Source organism: Gymnoscopelus microlampas, assembly GCF_963454915.1.
Source record: "Gymnoscopelus microlampas genome assembly, chromosome: 22".
Classification (NCBI taxonomy): domain Eukaryota; kingdom Metazoa; phylum Chordata; class Actinopteri; order Myctophiformes; family Myctophidae; genus Gymnoscopelus; species Gymnoscopelus microlampas.
Window position 1 is genome coordinate 9372002 of NC_139959.1, and position 19039 is coordinate 9391040.

Here is a 19039-nt window from a genome sequence, read left to right on the forward strand (position 1 = left end):
GGAAAAATGACAGCAGTGAATGACACCTCCTTTCTATGGTAAATTACGTTTACTTGTGAGGACTGATGTTTCTTCCGGCCAGTTTTGAAAGAAACCAGTAATTCACATTACCCCCTGGGGATCCCCAAATTATTTTTGGAGATTCCCAGATGATAAGCTTAATGTGCAACATTGTTTTCTCACTGAACAGTAAACAAACCAACATACAGTATAAGTGTATCAGGGTGTCACCCCATGGAGACTTGAATTCATGGATATGTTTTTGTTTTGGTTGCATTCCTAAACCAACAATTTGATGACCGGCAGCGGTTCCGGTAAGACACACAGAGTCTCCTTTGTGTCTCCTAGTCCGACTCTTTGTGGGTTGCCAATTTCAGTGGGTTGCCAATTTCAAGTTGCCAATTTCAAGTGGGCTGCCAATTTCAGCCAATCAGGAGAGAGTACCCATGTATAAGCTTCAATTTCAAAGTGTTCCTGCTTAGCTCATTTGTGTCATCTCTTCCAATTTTACTTGTGTATGAGTTCTCTCTTCTGATTGGACAAAATGTGTATCCTGACCTGAACATATTATGAACATCATTATGTTTTCTAAAAAGAGCTAGAGAGAAAGGGGGACTCCTGTAACTGAATAAACCCTACACTTTTTAGCAATGGATCTGCTATTTTCCAGCGAAAGCCTTCCCCACAAAAACAGAGAACTGAGAAAAGATAGAACCCTGAGGGACTCCACTCAACCATAGGGGGTTTAAATGGTTAATGAATACTGCACCTTTTTAATCGTGCATATTAAGCTGGGGCCGTTGAAATGAAAAGGATTTGAGATTACCACTGTTCTACCTGAAGAATTACGCACGGCGTGTTCTCCAAATATCAGCCATGGATACATGGTCTGTCATGGATCAGCTTCAACCTGGTTTTTGCACTTTCTCCATTTACGGCCCGTACATCTACATAAACGTTCAGATTTCAAATATAAAGTGCTCACCCCATGGCCACGGATGCCAAAATTCAGTTCGATTCCTCATAAGTACCCGTATGTTCCGTATTGTTCAATTAAAAGCATTTCTAATCCGATTGGTGGCCATTTTCTCATAGAGTTATGATGTATCAGAGTGCAGTACACCCCCAAACCGATAGGATCGCTTAGTTGAAAGCGTATGGAGGAAATACGGAGAAAATGGCCACCGATTGGATTAAAATGCTTTTTTATTGAACAATACGGAATATAAGGGTAATTTTGCGGTTTCGTACAGAATTGTACTATCCGTGGCCATAAGGTAAGCACTTTATATTTGAAATATGAACGTTTATGTAGATGTACGGGCCGTAAGTGGAGAAAGTGCAAACACCAGGTTGAAGTTTAGTTCATCCATGACTGTCATGATATGACAGTCATGTTTCAGGGCCACCGTTAACCACAACCATGGGGGAGATTAACGCCCCTGACATTGGTGCGGTTTTTGGATGCGAGAACAGACCATGGGGGCTGGGCTTCAGTGTGTATGATTCCCACAGTTGTAACATGCCGTGGAGGTTCTATTATAACGTCATCCAAGCCCAGGACGTTGAATGAAACTTGCCAGACCTGTGCGTTGATCAGAGAGAGGGGACCAGACCAAACCAAACCGACGCAGTAAAAACCTCTGCTGGAGCCTGGAGAGAACCGGTCTTCTTCATGTAGCTACACTTTTTAAAATCTGAAGCAACATTGTAGTTTTGATTAAAGCAACAATGAAGAGCGAGTTTACGGGATCGCTTATTCACTTCTTACTAACTTTTCCACTGATCAATGGAACTCCGTTCCAGTTTAACATGTTTCAGGGAAATGCGTATTCTCGCACTGAGCCAGGGCAGAGAAACAAGTGAGTGAATATGAAACTTTTGATTGGTATTTTTTTATTTATTTGTGCATCATGTTCTATACTCGTCATAGTGTCAACAAATTAACATAGACGAAATAGACTAAGTTCTATTTTTAAACTGTTCCGGTGATTAATTGTATGAATTTTAGGAATAACTATAGTTTTCATAAATGGAAACTTAAAATCTTGCATCCTTAATTTAATTTTTAATTAGCCTATTTCATTTATTTTATTTATTTATTCATTATCTATTCATTCATTTGGGACTATTTCTTTTTTTAATTTAATTAATCTGTCTTTCATCTTTACATCCAGAAACTGGTGCGCTTATGTAGTGCACAAGAACGTGAGCTGTGCCGTGGTGGGAAGCTCGGAGAGCTTTGTGCAGCCTGAGTTCATGCCGTGTCCACTGCAGCAGCCAAACTGTGCGCAAAAAGTCATGTAAGTATTGGTATTCCACTTTGAGCTTGTAGATCTGCTATTTTTGAAAAATTGTGTTTTTGTTTTTTTTTTCAAATCTTTGAATATATATTTTTTAAAGCCAACATTTGTAACTCAAATCTTTGCTTCTGGGGGTCCCTGGAACAACATATTTTGAGATGGGGGTCTGCGGCCAAATACATATCTTTTTGGGGGTCCTTGACATGAAAAAGTTTGAGAACCACTGTTCTAGGCAGAAAACAAATCGTAGCCAAGCGTATTAGCCCTCTACTAACCATTTCATCCATTGAAAACCTTATTCCTAAACTTAACCACAGTAAAACTATGCCTAACCCTAAACTTAATTCTAACCTTATCCTGAGTAAAACAAATACAAGAACCACTGGGGGCAAGGGGTCCGCGAAGAAAATGGGGGCGACTGTGTTTTTGGGCGAGTCTTATGGTTACCAAGTAAAGTAGGCTACTCATGAGTCCTAATTGGGTGGAGGGAGGATATTTTTATTAGACCCCTGTGCATCAACACACTCTAGTTGAGTTTGTAACAATACTTTTTGCACACTAGTTCAAAATGTACCTAATAACCGCAGTGGTGGAAAGTAACTAAGTACATTTACTCAAGTACTGTAGGCCTACTGAAGTACAATTTTGAGGTATTTTTTACTTTACTGAGTACTTCCAATTTTCTAAAAATGTACTTCGACTACTCCACTCCATGTCAGAGGTAAATATTGAACTTTTACTCCACTACAATTATTTGAAAATTTTAGTTACTAGTTACATTTTAGATTTTAATTATTGTTACAAAACCACTTCAGACCTATACTTTGGCGATTTGAAAAAAGCCGATCTACAAGCTCACAACACATCGCCTCAGTATCTGCTATTTTCAAAGGATTTTTATACATTTTATACATTGAAAATATCTGAAATGGGACCTTCTGCATAATGAGTACTTTTACTTTTGGTACTTTAAGTATATTTTGATGCCAATATCTTTGTACTTTTACTCAAGTACATTTTGAATACCGAATTTGTACTTGTAACAGACTATTTCTACAATAGGGTATTGATACTTTTACTTAAGTAAAACATTTGAGTACTTCTTCCATCACTGAATAACCAAGGGCAGGCAGGCTTTATCACTCACCTCAGAGGAGCTGTAGGCTAGCATGCCGTCAGCATTCATTTTATGACACTGTAAATAGGCCTATGATAGAACATAGCTAGATAGAGCATGTACCTTATGGGATATAGGAATATTATATAGGGTATAGTGTTTGCCAGATGTTGTTTGTTTACGTAACAGGTGAGAGCTGAGGTAAAACAATTGTTTCATGAAGTTTGACTTCAGATGAGAGCAATGAAAATTAGTAGAGAACGAGTCTTGTTATGCCCAGATGTGAATAAGCATCTGCTTTGAATTGACATAGCACATTCTTTGCTGAGCAGGGTAATCGGACATTCTCTTACTTTACTTTCAATTGAATAACATAACATAGCCTAACCATGGTACAATAAATACATAAATCCTAAATACATTTTTGATATAAATATATGGGTCATGGACAGAGATGGACCAAGGGGCCAAAACCTTGTTTTGTGTTTGTGCGTTTAAATTATGCACATCATTAGTTGCTTGCTGCTTGATTAATCAGAATTGTGGCAGCCTTGTGCCCACAGCCCATCTGGAGTTTGTTGTCAATAAACAGATCTTTATTGCTGGGATTCCAGCGTTTACGCTGTTCTCCTCAGAGGGGATCAATGCACAAGCATGGTCTGGCAAAGCAAAGCCTTCCTCGGATTTCACAAAAGGACCATTGACTGTAGAAGGAGCCCTCGAGAATAACATTGTGTTTTTGTTGTTGTAATTGCATGAGAGTAGGGCTTGTTTGAATGACGAGAGGTTCAGATCTGTGAGCATTGTTCCAGATGTGATTCATCATGGACTCTTCCCTTAGTATCCAAGTGAAACGTGAGCAGCATCATTTATTTCCACCCCGTGTCATTATATAGACTATGGGAGATAAACCATGTAATTATGTGTGTGTATATCAACAAATATGACATTGTCTGTAATAATTATCTCTTCCCTTCCCATGCCATATGTTCTCCCAGACACCGTACACACTTTAGGCCTGTGTACAAGATTGCTTACAAGACTGTGACTGAGCTGGCGTGGAAGTGCTGCCCGGGGTACCAGGGTCACGACTGCAACGAGCTGAAAGGACCGCCACAACGTCAAAGAGAGCACAGACATCATCCGTCCCACACTGCTTATCCTACTCCATCAAATGGTGAACATGGTTATTCCTTTTTTTTAATATACTTAAAGCTTAAAGGAGTACCGGTAGTTCACCCAAAAAAGTGACTTATTTTCTATCATTACCCATGAAGCCTTGAAATCGTGGAGATCTTTTTGTTTCTGTCGCATTCCTAAGTCAATAATTTGATGACTGGCCGAGTCTCAAAGAGACTCTGCCGGTCATCAAATTATTGGCGTAGGAATGCGACAAAAACAAAACAATCTCCATGAATTCAAGGCTTCATGGGGTGTGTAATTGATAGCAAATAAGTATTTTTTGGGGTGAACTACTCCTTTAACTAATAGTGTGATTAAACACACACAAAAACATTTATAGAAAACAATACGAATAGAACAATGTCTGCAAAAAAAATACAAAAGACAAATGTTTATTATGATTTGTTTTAATGAATTATCCAATATTGTGCATTTGGCCATTTGTTTAGTTGATGTTGACAGAAACTTGACACATAAAACCTCTCATATGATTCATTCTATTAAAATGTTATTCTGCCTGGCTGGTTATATCCAACCAAGATGTTTCTGAAACATACAAAGTTAACTACCTAAATTGAAATCAAAATGAAAAAAGTGATGCTTTTCAAGACACTGATTTAAACACTGGCAAAAGATCTGCTATTCTAAACGTACCCCTGACCTCCCCAAATGACATGTGATAAACATTTCCATGTCCTCACCCTCTCCGTCATTCCTCCCCTGTAGGTCTGGAACAGCAGCAGACGGGTCATAGAAACCATCCGTGGTTTGGGGGGACACCATCCGGACGACAGGGAGGAGGTGGGGGTCCCGGCGGGGGGGTCGCTGAGGGTCACGGAGGGTCTCACACCGTGCAACACGAACACCTGGAGGAGGAGGTGCAACGTCTGTCCCAGATGGTCCTGGACATGCAGGTGAGAATGACGGACATGTCGTCCAACCTCAGGGTGGACCTGCAGGAGGACGCCAGCAAGATGCTGGCCACTTTTCTCACCGATCTCAAGCAAGCACCACCCGCCAGCGCCCGCGGCGGCGAGACCCACACCGTCTCGCTGCAGGACCTCTCCATAGAGCACGGGTACGACACGCACATGGACGAGGTCATGAACAAGATCAACCAGGTCACCGACACCCTGGAGTCCAAGAGCAACGCTCTCGACGACCTCCTGGGCCGCGTCAGTCAACATGACGGACAGCTGCGTCTGCTAATGGAGGCCGCCCAGAGCCCCCCGGTCACGCCCTCTGCTCCTGCCTCCCCCCCGGCGGCCAGTGAAGTGGACCTGCGCGCCTATGTGGACGCTAAGGTTCACGCTCTCCGGGAAGAGCTGATGGAGGGCATGGAGATCAAGTTGGCCGATTTGAAGAATGCGTGTGATTATAAAATAATGTCCGTTCAGGAGCAGTGCGAGGGAACGGAGACCAACTATCTCAGCCTGGCTGAGCTCATGGAGTCCAAGGAATCTGACCTCCGCAGAGAGATCCTGGATCTGAAGGTCAAAGTGATTGATTCAGTGAAGAGAGACAGTGTTGTACCAACACCCGACCCACTTCTGGCCCGCGTGGAAGACCTGGAGACCCGTCTGAACTCGTCTGAGAAGAATGTGGAGGTGCAGTGCCTCTCTCTTGAGGAGAAGATGAGGACGGCAGGAGCAGAGGGAGTGACGGACCTGAAAAACGTTCTGGAGGACAGGCTGGCCGCCATGGAGAACAGAGTCCACAATCTGGTAGATTTAACCACCAATTTAGTAGTCCAGACTGGAGATGTGGATGCCCTGCACAGGGATGTTAACTCTCATAATAACACTATTCAGGCTTTGGAAGAAAGACTCAATGCCTTAGACCAGTGCTGCTCAGAGGAGGGCAGGTTTAATTCGACTGATTTGGAGAAGATGCAAGAAGATTTCCAGAGCTGTACAGTTGCTATTGTTTCTATGCAGAGTAGTCTAAACGGCCTAGGAGCCATGGAGGAGCAACTCCTCAACCACAGCTCCAGCATGGAGGATGTGCACCGTGAGTTGGGCTTCCTCAAGGGGCACGTGGGAGCACTGGAGAACTCTTCATCAGACATGAGACGCTCTCTTAGCCAGCAGTCTGTGGAGTTGGAGAGTCTCAACTCCACCTGTGGTCAGGTCGGGTCAGCAGTGGGCCAGGAGGCCAAAGAACTTCTGGATCTTCACGCGGCACAGCAGCAGGAGCTGAGGAGCCGGCTGGGGGAACTCAGCGGGGAGGTGAAGGCAGAGGGTGAACTTTGCAGGGAGAAGGCGGAAGACGTGGGGAAGGAGGTCGCCGCCGTGGCCAGTCGCGTCGCTGGCGTCGAGGGCGTGTGCGGGAAGCTGGAGCCCATCGCGGGTAGTCTGCAGAGGATCAAAGAGGGGCTGAACAAACACATCAGCGGGCTGTGGACTTGTGTCAGCCAGCTGAATGGCACTGTGAGAGCCCACGGCCGAGACATCGGCGGGCTGAAGGGGACCTGCCAGACCCTCCAGAGCCACATTTCTGGTCTTGCCAGAGACATACAGGAAAAGGCCGGCAGTACCGCTGTTAAGTCAGGTAAGCTATAGGATAAACATGAAAGGAACCCTGGTACAGTAGGTCCATTTAATGTGAATGCCTCCTTCTATTCGTCCCTCATATAATCTATTTTCCAGATATTGTTAAACGCAAAAACAGTAACTCCCTCTTCGATCTTAATAAATCTCATTTATCATCCACAGGACCTTCAGTAGCAGGCGTTTGATCTTGAGACGCTTAAAGCAAGCTTTAAGTGTTATAATGTAGTGTTAAATAAGGTTTCGCCCCCAGCCTCATCTGGACCCTATTTGGTCGTTGCAGGTTGCGTTTCCTTAAATTGGTCCATGGTAGGTTGTGCGTAGTTAATGGTGGAACCTGCAATAAGGGAGTACGTTTCATTTTGAGTGTGAGAGGAAGTTGGATCTCCATTTAACTGTGTTCTTCTGACTCAGAGGAAGGCAGGGCTTGATTGAACACACATGCTCATTTTAATAGACCCTGCTTGTGTTGAGCAATTCCTTGGCCTTAAAAATATGGCTCAGTAATGCCTGCAGTGTGCACTTGTGAGCATCTATTTTCATGCACGTGCATGCATGATGTTTTTATCTGAGTGTACTGTCAGTGTGTGTTGTGTTTGAGCGAAGTGTAGGACAGCGATCCTATTTGTCATATTATGACTATTATTATTAACATCATTATCATTATCATAGCATATTTATAGAGCAGGGGTCTTCAACAGGGGGCCCGGGACCCCTACGGTGTCTTCAGAGATACTGCAGGGGGGCTGCAAAATCCTTGTGTGATGGGGACTTTATTTTTGTATTTTACATTAACCACTTGAACCCTCACATCCCTATTCTGGGGGGAACATTAGCCGAAAATAGCCAATATACAAGCTCACAACGTGTGTCACAGACGCGTTGTGAGCTTGTAGATCGGTGTTCAGGGAAAAAAGAACTGACCAAAGGTCAAGTTTACAAAGTATTGAGTGTTTAAGTCGTTAAATGTCTGAAAACACACCGTTAACATGAATCCAATATGTATTGTAGTTCATCTCTCTCTCAGCTAAGGGGTCCTTGGCTTGAAAGACCGCTGTTTATAGACTGTAGATACCCTTGAATATTGTATGTACTATTGTGGGTAAAAGACCTGCACTTTAACATGCCCATGTGGCTAATATTGACTCACCCCCGCCCACAGTAGGGAATACGTGAACGAGCATCACGCCCATAATGTTTATGAGCCGCGTCTGTTCTTGTGCGTACAGCTAGTTTTGCCTCATCGGTTTATGGCGCCAACATGGTCTACGTGGTCCACTCCGGTCTGACATCCATTCGAAGGAATACAAGAACGCTCGCCCCAAAACACGCTCGCCCCGGGTCAAATCCGACGACCTCGAAATGGTCGCCACCGGGTGTTCCTACACGTAACCTCAGTAAAACTATGCCTAAACCTAGCCTTATTCCTAAACTTAACCTCAATAAAACTATGCCTAACCTTAAACGTATTCCTAACCTTATCCTCAGTAAAACAAACACAAGAACCGCTCGGCGCGAGGGGTCCGCTAAAGAAATGGGGGCGAGTGTGTTTTGGGGCAAGCCTTTCGGTTACCATTGGAAGGGGGTCAGAATAAAATTAGCTCTGCTTCTGGTTCTGTTCCCATGAGTTCGAGACACATATGGGGGAACACAGGGAAGAGAAATCAAACATTTGCAGGGTTGCATTCCTCATAGGACGGCCTTGCACGTGCAGGAACCTATTTGACCAGGAGCACGCGCAGGCACATGCATAGATTTAAAACAACTTTAAATTCACACCTCAACAAAGTTTACAAAAGCTCCCAAGTCACACCAGGTGAATTAACATAAGAATGAGCTGAGATGCATATCAATTGTCCATTGTGTGACCTGTAGTTTAGGTGTTAAGCGACGTGCGCGTCACGTCATTAAAATAGAGTGCAACCACGTTCCAATTCAGCAATTCAGCACTGAACATTTGCCACTGTCGCTTCCCTGTGCCATTTGTTGGGTGGATAGTTCCGAAAGTCACGGACAGCCTTCAATATTAATCTCTATAAGCTGGCACTTTTTGTCTGATGTGGCCAAATGTGTCATATGGAGATTCTGGGAAATGTATGTCATTATCCCGCCCATCGTTTGTTGTCTTAAATAGAACTGACGTTTAAATTGTTGTACAGTCATTGGGAATTTATGGGTAAGAGCCCCATGAGGGAGGGGGCATTAATCATGTGTTCCTCTCTGACATGGTGAAGTTCTACCAAGGGTTGGTCTGCAGTGGTGGAAAAAGTATTACATTTTTTTTACTGAAGTAAAAGTATCAATACTGTGACATAGAAACACTTTAAAGTCCTGTGTTCAAAATGTACTTGAGTAAAAGTACAAAAGAATTGGCATCAAGATGTACTTAAAGTACCAAAAGAAGAAATTACTCATTATGCAGAATGTCCCATTTCACAAGTTATCAAATGTATAAAATGTATAAAAAATATTTTGAAAATAGCAGATCTATTGTGAGCTTGTAGATCGGCTATTTTAAAATGGCCGAATGTATATAGGGCTGAAGTGGTTAATGCATGTTTGTAATGATAATCAAAATCTAAAAAAGTACGATATTTGATTCTGAGATGTAGTGGAGTAGAAGTAAAAGTACTGAAAATTAGAAATACTCCAGTAAAGTAAAAATACCTCAAAATTGTACTTAAAGCTTTCCTCTTCTACCCCAGGATTTGAACCTGGTTTCCTGCGCAAGTGCTGACATTTTTACCATTGAGCTAATAGAGCCTGCCTCCTTGCTCCGGGCATAAATTGAATCTTGACCATCAGGTCAAAATTTGTGTCATATCCTGTCTAGGTGAGACATGACCTTTTACACAATCTAAATGTTTCAATATAAGAGCAGGGAGACAAAATACAACCACCCCCAATTGTATAAGTTATACTGTATTAACATACTCTAGATTGGACAAAATTATATTTTATTCATAAAAAGAAGTGCTGCTGAGTAAAGGTGCTTAGTTACTTTACACCACTTTTGGTCTGTGTACAACTCCTTGCCTCCCAGTTGCTCCAGGCAGTATAGCCTCACCCTTTTTGTCTTTCTTATTTATCTGAAAGGGACTGGAAAATACAGCCTCAAGCGCTCCATACTGGGACATCTACAAGCAGCTTATCAGTGTCGCTAGTGGGCGTTCTTTATTCCAGAGCCCACGGGTCTCGACGGGTTTAGATTAGGAGGGCTACTGCATTGAACTGGATGTTCATACTGTTTTCCCTCAAAGTAGCTAATGTTTTCTACTTTTCCTAAGTACCGCGTCGCTTTGCGATGTGCTACTTAGACTATTTTCAAATAGCCTAAGTATAAGTACATAGGGCATATAACTGTAGAGGAGTAAAAGTATAATATTTGCCTCTGAAATGTAGTGTAGAAGTACACAACATATTGAGAATTGGAAATACTCCAGTATTAATAAATAAATAGTATTAGGAAAAAACCCTCAAAAGGTTTCCTGAGTACAGGACTTGAGTACTGTACTTAATTGCTTTTCACCACTGCCTTCGCTCTTTCCAACAGCAAAATCCAGAGTGTTGATTTAACTCTGAGAGTGTCAAATGAACATACAGTATGGGTCAATTATTATCACTTTCAGAGTTAAATGAACGCCCAGGATTTTACTGTGCAACACACTCTGAACTGTCCCCCTGTGCTGCATGTGGGGGTCTGTGTGCCATGATGTCAGATTTACAATGGACAATTTACAATGGTAAGGGGAGCTAGCCTTTCCCCTCATGACTTCAGTTAACTTGATTTAAGACTGTCTTGATATTGTGCTGATATTGATATCACCATGTCATCATCATCATCATTTATTTATTTATTTAAAACCTCGGAAAACACATTGAGGGCAAGCAGAGGTGCCGAGGTACAGTACAATACAAGCAATGCAGACACAAAAGGCACAAAAATAGACTGCTGTATCTAATTAAAACAGTTAATGACAATGCAGCTAAAATCAATCAAATAAAATAAATGTAAAGGGTAAAATACATTTAAAAGGTAAATCAAATCAAATCAATAATTTAAAATGAAAAATAATGGAAATCTGTCAAATCAACAGAATCTGCAATTCATTTGATATAATCCAGTTCCCTGACATGACACCTGACCCTGTCATTCCGAGCTTAGGCAGAGCCCGGCCTGACTTCATGCCCCTTAACTGCTGCGAGCTGTGGCCAGTAGCACATTGTCGTAGAGTAGACTAAGACTATACTGAATGTAGTGCATATTTTGGACATGGCTCTCCATCAGAGCTTAGGAGAAAGAACCTTTTATTCAGTCGACAAAGTTGCAGGCTAAGTGGAGTAATTTCCCAAACCATTAGCTATCGTATAGCAAATAACGAGCTTCCGTCTTTGACCTAGGGGGAACTTTCAAACATCGCTATAGCGTGTGCGCGCGTGTGTGCGTGTGTGTGTGTGTGTGTGTGTGTGTACATGCATGGGTTTTTATGTGCATGCTCTTGTGTTTTCCCTTTTGTGTGGCATATGTTTTCATATGTCTCTACTCTTGTGTTCTCTCTTCGCGCATCATTATGAGAACATTCTTCTGCAGATGCTATCTCCTGGGAGTTTGGCACAACCATACATAGTCAAATCCAGAGTGTTCATGTAACTTGTATGGGTAAATATTTTTTAAACTCTGTCAGTGTTGAATTAGCGTTCCGGATTTTACTGTGTGCAGCAGCACTAAGCACCACTTCCCCCAGTTCCCCCCAGTTTGTGTACATGTGCATTTGTGACATGCATTACGTCTTTTCCCTGCGTTAAAGCACATCCTTCCCATTGTGTTTGGCAAGGCAGTTAGCTACTAAAACGCCTGTGGCAGACAACACTTTTAGGAGCTCTATTATGGGCGCGTTTGTGAGATAACAAAGCATGCATTCCTGCTTCAGACATGACTCAGGGGTCCAGCTGCTGAAGGTCAATGACCTTAAGACAGAGATAAGGCAGCTCACGTGCGTACACACACACTCTTGCCCGTGGTCAAGTATGATAGCCCCCAGGAAGAGAGACGCTCCCACGGGAGTTGATTGTCCAACAACAAGTTCGGACCTGACAGGCATCCTTGGATGAAGCACAGGTCACCAGGACCAATAACACTCATTGATGATAACACACTTAAATGGTTAAAGCTTTATATTGCAATGATTGTTATCAGAATATAGAGTGTTTATTCAGTAATAGGGGTTTCCTAATCAGGAGAGAGAACCCATACAGGATACAGGATAAGCAAGTGAAATTTGAAGTGATGAACCAAAAGAAATTGGAACTGGGACACTATGAAATTTAAGCTGATACATCATCTTTGTTGTGGAGTTCTCTCTCCTGATTGGATAACATTGGTATCCCGACCTGAAAATGTATTTTCTGTTTATAAAACAAACAGTTTCTTACACCCCCATTAACACGTAAGTCATGTTAGCATGCTACTATAAGTGCTGTAATGCCACTGTTGATTTGTATACTGTTTCCTGCTGTCAGCCATAGAGGAGGAGAAACATTTACTGTGAAAGGTTTAAGGCGAGAGCGATTTGGTCATTCTCCTTTTATTTGTCTCTTGGGTTCCAAAATGTGGGGACGGATTTATGAATTCCTAAATCGTCTTTGGGGCCGGGGCCATTTTGGCCCACTGTGACTCATAAAGTCAACACGTGCTGTTAAATGGCTGTGCAGTCATTATGATGTGGGATTGTAATGTAATGAGGGAGGGCGGGGCTGGGGGGGGGGGCTGTTGTGTCTCAGAAAGAATGGAGGGACACCTGTGACTAAGGAAGGGGTTTCCCATCAGTGTTGCCAGATTTTGCGTGAGAAATAAGCAACCAGGTCTATGAAAACAAGCCCAAAAGAAGCGACTATAAATCTATTATAGGCCACGTGAGCACTTTAAGCCTATATACTGTATATATCGGCTATTTGAAAATAACCGATCAACAAGCTTACAACACGTTGTGATGTGACGCGTTGTGAGCTTGTAGATCTACTATTTAAAAATACATCTTTAAATAAAGTGTGGAATATTTGGAAGATCTTTGAAACATTCTATCTGGTATACAGGGCTCCCTGGCACAAAACATTTTCCGATGGGGGTTAGGGACAAATACATTAATTTGGGGGTCCATGACATGAAAATGTTTGAGAACCAATGGTTTAAAAAAAACAAGCCCAATATTTCCAAGCAACTTTACAGAAAAAGAACCCCAAAGTTGCTTATAATAAGCGGACATGGCAACACTGTTTCCCACGTCTGCTCCGGATGTACCCCAACTCTTTAGATTCTGGGACCACGGGAACCTCAGCTGCAATAGTTTACAGCTCACCCCTTTAATCACAGACGCACGCACACACACACACACACACACACACACACACACACACACACACACACACACACACACACACACACACACGCACGCACGCACGCACACACACACACACACACACACACACACACACACACACACACACACACACACACACACACACACACACACACACACACACGCCTCAACTCCTACATTCCAAGTGCTTATCAGGGTGGGGGGGGGGGGGGGTCCGTCCCCAGTTCAAATATGATTATTTTGGGGGTTGTCGTGGTCTGACATGGTTGAGAACCACTGGTGTAGTGCATACCTACAGTACCTTTGCATGCAAGGCTGCAAGCTAACAACAGACACAGGCTATTAAAACACACGCACATGTGCAGCACCCCAGAGGAGCGCACATGTATACTAGACTTATCCCCCCCTCCACCCCCCCTCCCTCTGTGATTTCTTTTATTTTATTATTTTTACAGTCACCAACTGGTCCCCCTCTCCACACATATATTTAACAGGCAGACTACTTTCTGCTTTTATAGGGAAGGGCCCTTTCCCTTAGGGGTGAGGGACAGTCCGTCTGGTGGACGAATATATGGATATGCCTTGGAATGCTGGTATGCCTTTCATGTGCTCTCCATCATTTGGTCCTTTCCTTTTGGGAGGACAGCAGACTCAGCGCTGGGCCCTGATCTGCTGTCTCGTTCTCAGTGGTGGAAGAAGTACTCACATTTATTACTTAACTAAAAGTATTAATACCACAATGAATACATACTCTGTTACAAGTAAACGTCCTGTATTCAAAATGTACTTGAGTAAAAGTACAAAAGTATTGGCATAAAAATATACTAAAGGTTTTTATATAAGTGAAAGTACTCCTTATGCAGAATGTCCTATTTCTCAAGTTCAATATGTATAAAAGATATTTTAAAAATAAGCAATACCAAAGTACATACAAATCAACAAAGTAACTAGTAACTACAGTTTTCAAATAATTGTAGTGGAGTAAAAAGGACAATATTTGAGATCTGAGATGTAGAGGAGTAGAAGTAAAAGATTTGAAAATTGGAAACACTCAAGTTCAGTAAATAAATACCTCAACATTGTACTTAAGTACAGTACTTGAGTAAATGTACTTTCCACCACTGGAACTCTCTCTCTGTGTCCTCAGCCAAGAGCATTGCTTTGTTGATAAAGACCTGCTGGTGCTGTGCTATAAGTCTTCTCAGCTGCGGTTGTCAGGAACGCGGCAATAGTTTATAGTCGACCGCATCATGATGTGTGATGTTGCAGGAGTCTGTCATTTCCTTTGTTTATGTCCATAATGACAGGCTGGAGTGATTACTTTACTAGTGGTGTGTATCCCTCAACATGTTTATTTTATTTTATAGGTTATTTACTTGCATAATAATAAAAGATAAAAAGAACTCTGTGACGAAGAGAATTTTACTTAACCGCCTTATATACGTCGACAAATAATGAAAATATAAATCATATGCAATCATAAAAAAAAGAAATGTCTCCAAAATAGGGATGCCAGGATTAATGTGGTTAAAAGGCCTCTTCATCCCAAAAGAAAAGGGAAAAAATAATCTAACAAATCTACACGGTGAGCCCTATGGCAGCGCAATGAGTCGAACAGAATATTTTTACTTTAAATGACCGTACACAAGTTTTATGAGTGACCACTATAGCAATATGTTTCAGGATCACCTTAATGAAAGTACTTCTCATTTTCAATATGACATTAAGACAATTTAATTTAAACCAAAACATATTTTTATCTCAAGGGTCTCTAGGACAGAATGTTATTCAACTTTCCAAGTCAATTTGACATGTGACATGAAAAGTTACATAATGACCATTAAAATAAAGGGGAGCCAATTAAGACGTCAGTAAAAGGCTATTCTATACCATGTTGTGGTGTTTCTGTAAAACTACTTCAAACCGTGACACAGTAAATCTTTTCCGAGGAGATTTACAGCTTCAACAAGTGAAAAACTTCCCCCCAGGATAAGAAAACGCTGACCTGGACCGTCAGTGAGCAGCTCTCTTTTAACCCATTGAGACTTGAGGCTGATTCTGCAAAATGTCTTCTGAATCCTAACAGTTTTCTGAAAAAGTGTTGCTATATCAGTGGTGCTTAAACTTGTCCATGTCAAATTATAAATATTTGGCCGCCGACCCCCATCTCAAAATATTTTGTTCCAGGGACCCCCAGAAGCAAAGATTTGAGTTAAAAATGTTCGCTTAAAAAAAAATATATATATATATTTGTCAGAAATGTTCAGGATTTTTCAAAAATAGCAGATCTACAAGCTCCAGAGTGAGCTTGTATATCTGCTATTTTTGAATATCCAACCAATGTGCTATATATATATATATACAGCTTAAATCTAAAATGACACAGATGCTTTCCCGATTTTAATGGGATAATGGCTCACATTTGACCAAAGGGATGTTTCCTCAACACCTACTTTGCTGATAATTTAGTGGTTTTAGAAATTCAAACAGAGTAATTGAGGGGCCAGTTTTAAGGAGTCCCTATGAAAACAGATGGCTTGTACCACATCTGACCTCAGGACATCTGGCCCCACGTTGGAACTTTCCCACTGACCTGATTCGCTCACCCAGACCTCCCATATATTCATCAATCCTCCGTTTTCAGGTGTTCGCGCGGCCGCGGGGGACTCGGGGGGTCGGCCCCCGGCGGTGACCACCAAGTTCAAGCCTCAGGAGCCGGCCCCTCCCAAGGTCAACGTCATGGAGGGCCCCCTCCCAGAGCCTGAAGTGATGGAGGTCGGAGAGGCCGGACCCCCAGGGACCATGATTTCATCCAAGCTGCCCAAAGGGACGGATGGCAGCATGGTGCCTGTTCTGGGCTTCGCTGGAGCCCCAGGTGAGAGAGGAAAAAGAGGATATCTAGAGGATATTCACACACACACACACACACACACACACACACACACACACACACACACACACACACACACACAAAGCGGTTAAAGCAGTAGCGGAGTGGGTTCGGTAAGAACAAATTAGTACACTGAACATTGCTAAAGCTAAATGCATGGATGTTTGGATCTAGACATGTTGGACAGTGACCCTCAATTGAGCCTATCACTTGCCGGGAAGCCAATGGAACAGGTGAAAGAGGCTAAACTACTTGGAATTGAATTAGGACCCCAGGAGGATTAGATTTTGTCATGGCAAAAGCTAATGGGGATCCTAATATGCAAGAAAACAACAAAACACACACACACACACACACACATGCATCAAAGCCTCATTTAATTTCTCATGTTTTGTCATCCTGCAGCTACTGCACCCAAATCTACGGTCTCCATAAAGCTCAATATGCCAGTGTCTTCAGGTAGATCCACCTTTGACTGTTTCCGATCCCATAAAAAAAAAAAAACTGTTCCACTTTAAAGTGAATTAAATTGTTGTTTCTTCCTCAACAGACTTGCACACAACCCAGAAACCATCACCGCAGAAACCTGTCCTGACTTCAGGTTGGAATACATTTTTTTTATTAATCTTTGCATTTCCCATTTCTATACATTTTGTATTGATTCCACTGAGCATAATGATTGTTTTCGCTGTGTGGTCAAGGTGACAGGGTGGCGTTCTCAGCCGGTCTCAATCTTCTGCCGTTCCCTGGAGAGGTTGGAATCATTCGCTTCAACAAGGTGCTAGTCAACGATGGAGGACATTATGACTCCCATACAGGTAACCTGTCACCATCCTGTACCAGCAACAAAGTACACTGTAAAATCCAGTGTTAATATACATTTAAAGGTATAGGGTTAGTGATTTTATTTGGTTAGAATAAGTGTTAAACAGCTCTATATTCTGATAGTACTCATTGCTATAGTGTTTTTTCAGTAACAGGAGTCTCCATGTCTCTCCAGCTCTTTATTAAGCAGAAAATGCATTTTCAGGTCAGGATACCAATTTTATCCAATCAGGATAGAGAACTCAGACAGGATACAGATTAAACAAGTGAAATTGGAAGTGATGACACAACAAAATGAGCAGACACAATTGGAACTGGAACACTATAAAAATTAAGCTGATAAATGGGTACTCTCTCCTGATTGGCTGAAATGTTGTCACCTTTTCTGTTTATTAAAGATATGGAGAGACAGGGAGACCCATGTTACTGAACAAACACTTTATAGCAATGGTTACTATCAGAATATAGTGCTTTAACCTTTTAACAAAAACCTTTTGTTTTAACAAAAAAATATCACTTACCCTACCTTTATTACTTTCAGAGTTAAATATTTAAACCAGATTTCCTCTTTACCCTCAGTGTGATACTTGACCTTCTAGACTGTTGTATCATAGCATCCACACAAGTGTTTGTTTGTATTTTCTTAGGCGTCTTCACAGCTCCCATGGACGGCCGCTATCTGGTGAGTGCGGTCCTGACAGCCCAGCGTGGTGAGAGGCTGGAGGCGGTTCTCTCGGTGTCCAATCGCAGCGTCCAGAAGTTGGACACGGCGGGATTCTTGTCCGGGTCGGCGCAGAACACGCAGCAGTGCAACTGCGGAGGCTCCACTTCTGTGAGCCTGGTGCTGAAGCTGAGTCGAGGGGACAAGGCGGGACTGGTCATGACTGCGGGGAAACTGGCCATCTCAGATTCCACTGAAGTCCTCTCTACCTTCAGCGTTGTGCTCCTTTACACCAACCCATCAAAGAGATAACCCCACCAGCAACAGACCTCCATGCCCAGCTCCTCAAAACAGTCTCTAGTTCAGTAGTTCTCAAACGTTTTTGTGACAAGGACCCCTAAATTGATATACTATATATATATAGCAGCGGACCCCCATCTGAAAATGTTTGAAGAGAAAATTTGTGTAAAAATATTTTTCTAAAATATAACATTTTCTAATGCTTCAAACATTTTCGATATTTTCTTTAAAAATGAAAAAATAGTAGATGTACTACAAGCTTGTGCCGCATTATGAGCTTGTAGATCTGCTGACTCCTGGAAACCCCCCGCCCCCCGAGGACCCCACTTTGAGAACCACTGATCTAGTTCACAGTTATATAAGTGTATGGAATGCTTCAATGAACTGGAGCAAAAGAGTAATGTTACTGTGTTGCAGAAAAGACATGAAAGGAATACTGTACATTCTTGAGGCAAACTCTTTACCCCGAAGAGATGTATACGTGTGAATGAAAGTGAAAGCAATAACAAATAACAGACATTATCAAATGGGATAATGCAAGTTCCTTCCATAATGAGTATTAATATATTTAGTAATCATTTACTTGCTACAGTGTATTTTTGTTATTTGTTTAAAAGTTCTCAGTGTATAGTTTTATTACGGGGCCAGAGCTCAGCTCTGGACCTGTTTTGTTATTGGCAGTATTCTGTCACTTCTTCTTCTTTTTCTTCTTCTGCCACTTTTCGCAGTTCTGGCTGAACCGCGCTGTCGCTTTTTACGAAACTCGGCCATATGGTAGATGGTCATGAAAAACGATCAAAAAATAATTCTCACAATCTTTCGTCCAAAGGTGGCG

At 42.2% G+C, this 19039-nt stretch overlaps 1 protein-coding gene across 1 annotated transcript; it reads left to right on the forward strand.

Moving 5' to 3' along the window:
- Positions 1-1565: 1565 nt before the first annotated feature.
- emilin2b (elastin microfibril interfacer 2b) lies at positions 1566-19039 on the forward strand. Its single transcript, XM_084048388.1, has 9 exons — positions 1566-1862; positions 2178-2303; positions 4419-4597; positions 5329-7152; positions 16173-16403; positions 16824-16877; positions 16969-17019; positions 17120-17236; positions 17891-19039. The coding sequence occupies exons 1-9, from the start codon at positions 1732-1734 to the stop codon at positions 18214-18216; spliced, it is 3039 nt and encodes a 1012-aa protein (XP_083904514.1). The 5' UTR covers positions 1566-1731; the 3' UTR covers positions 18217-19039.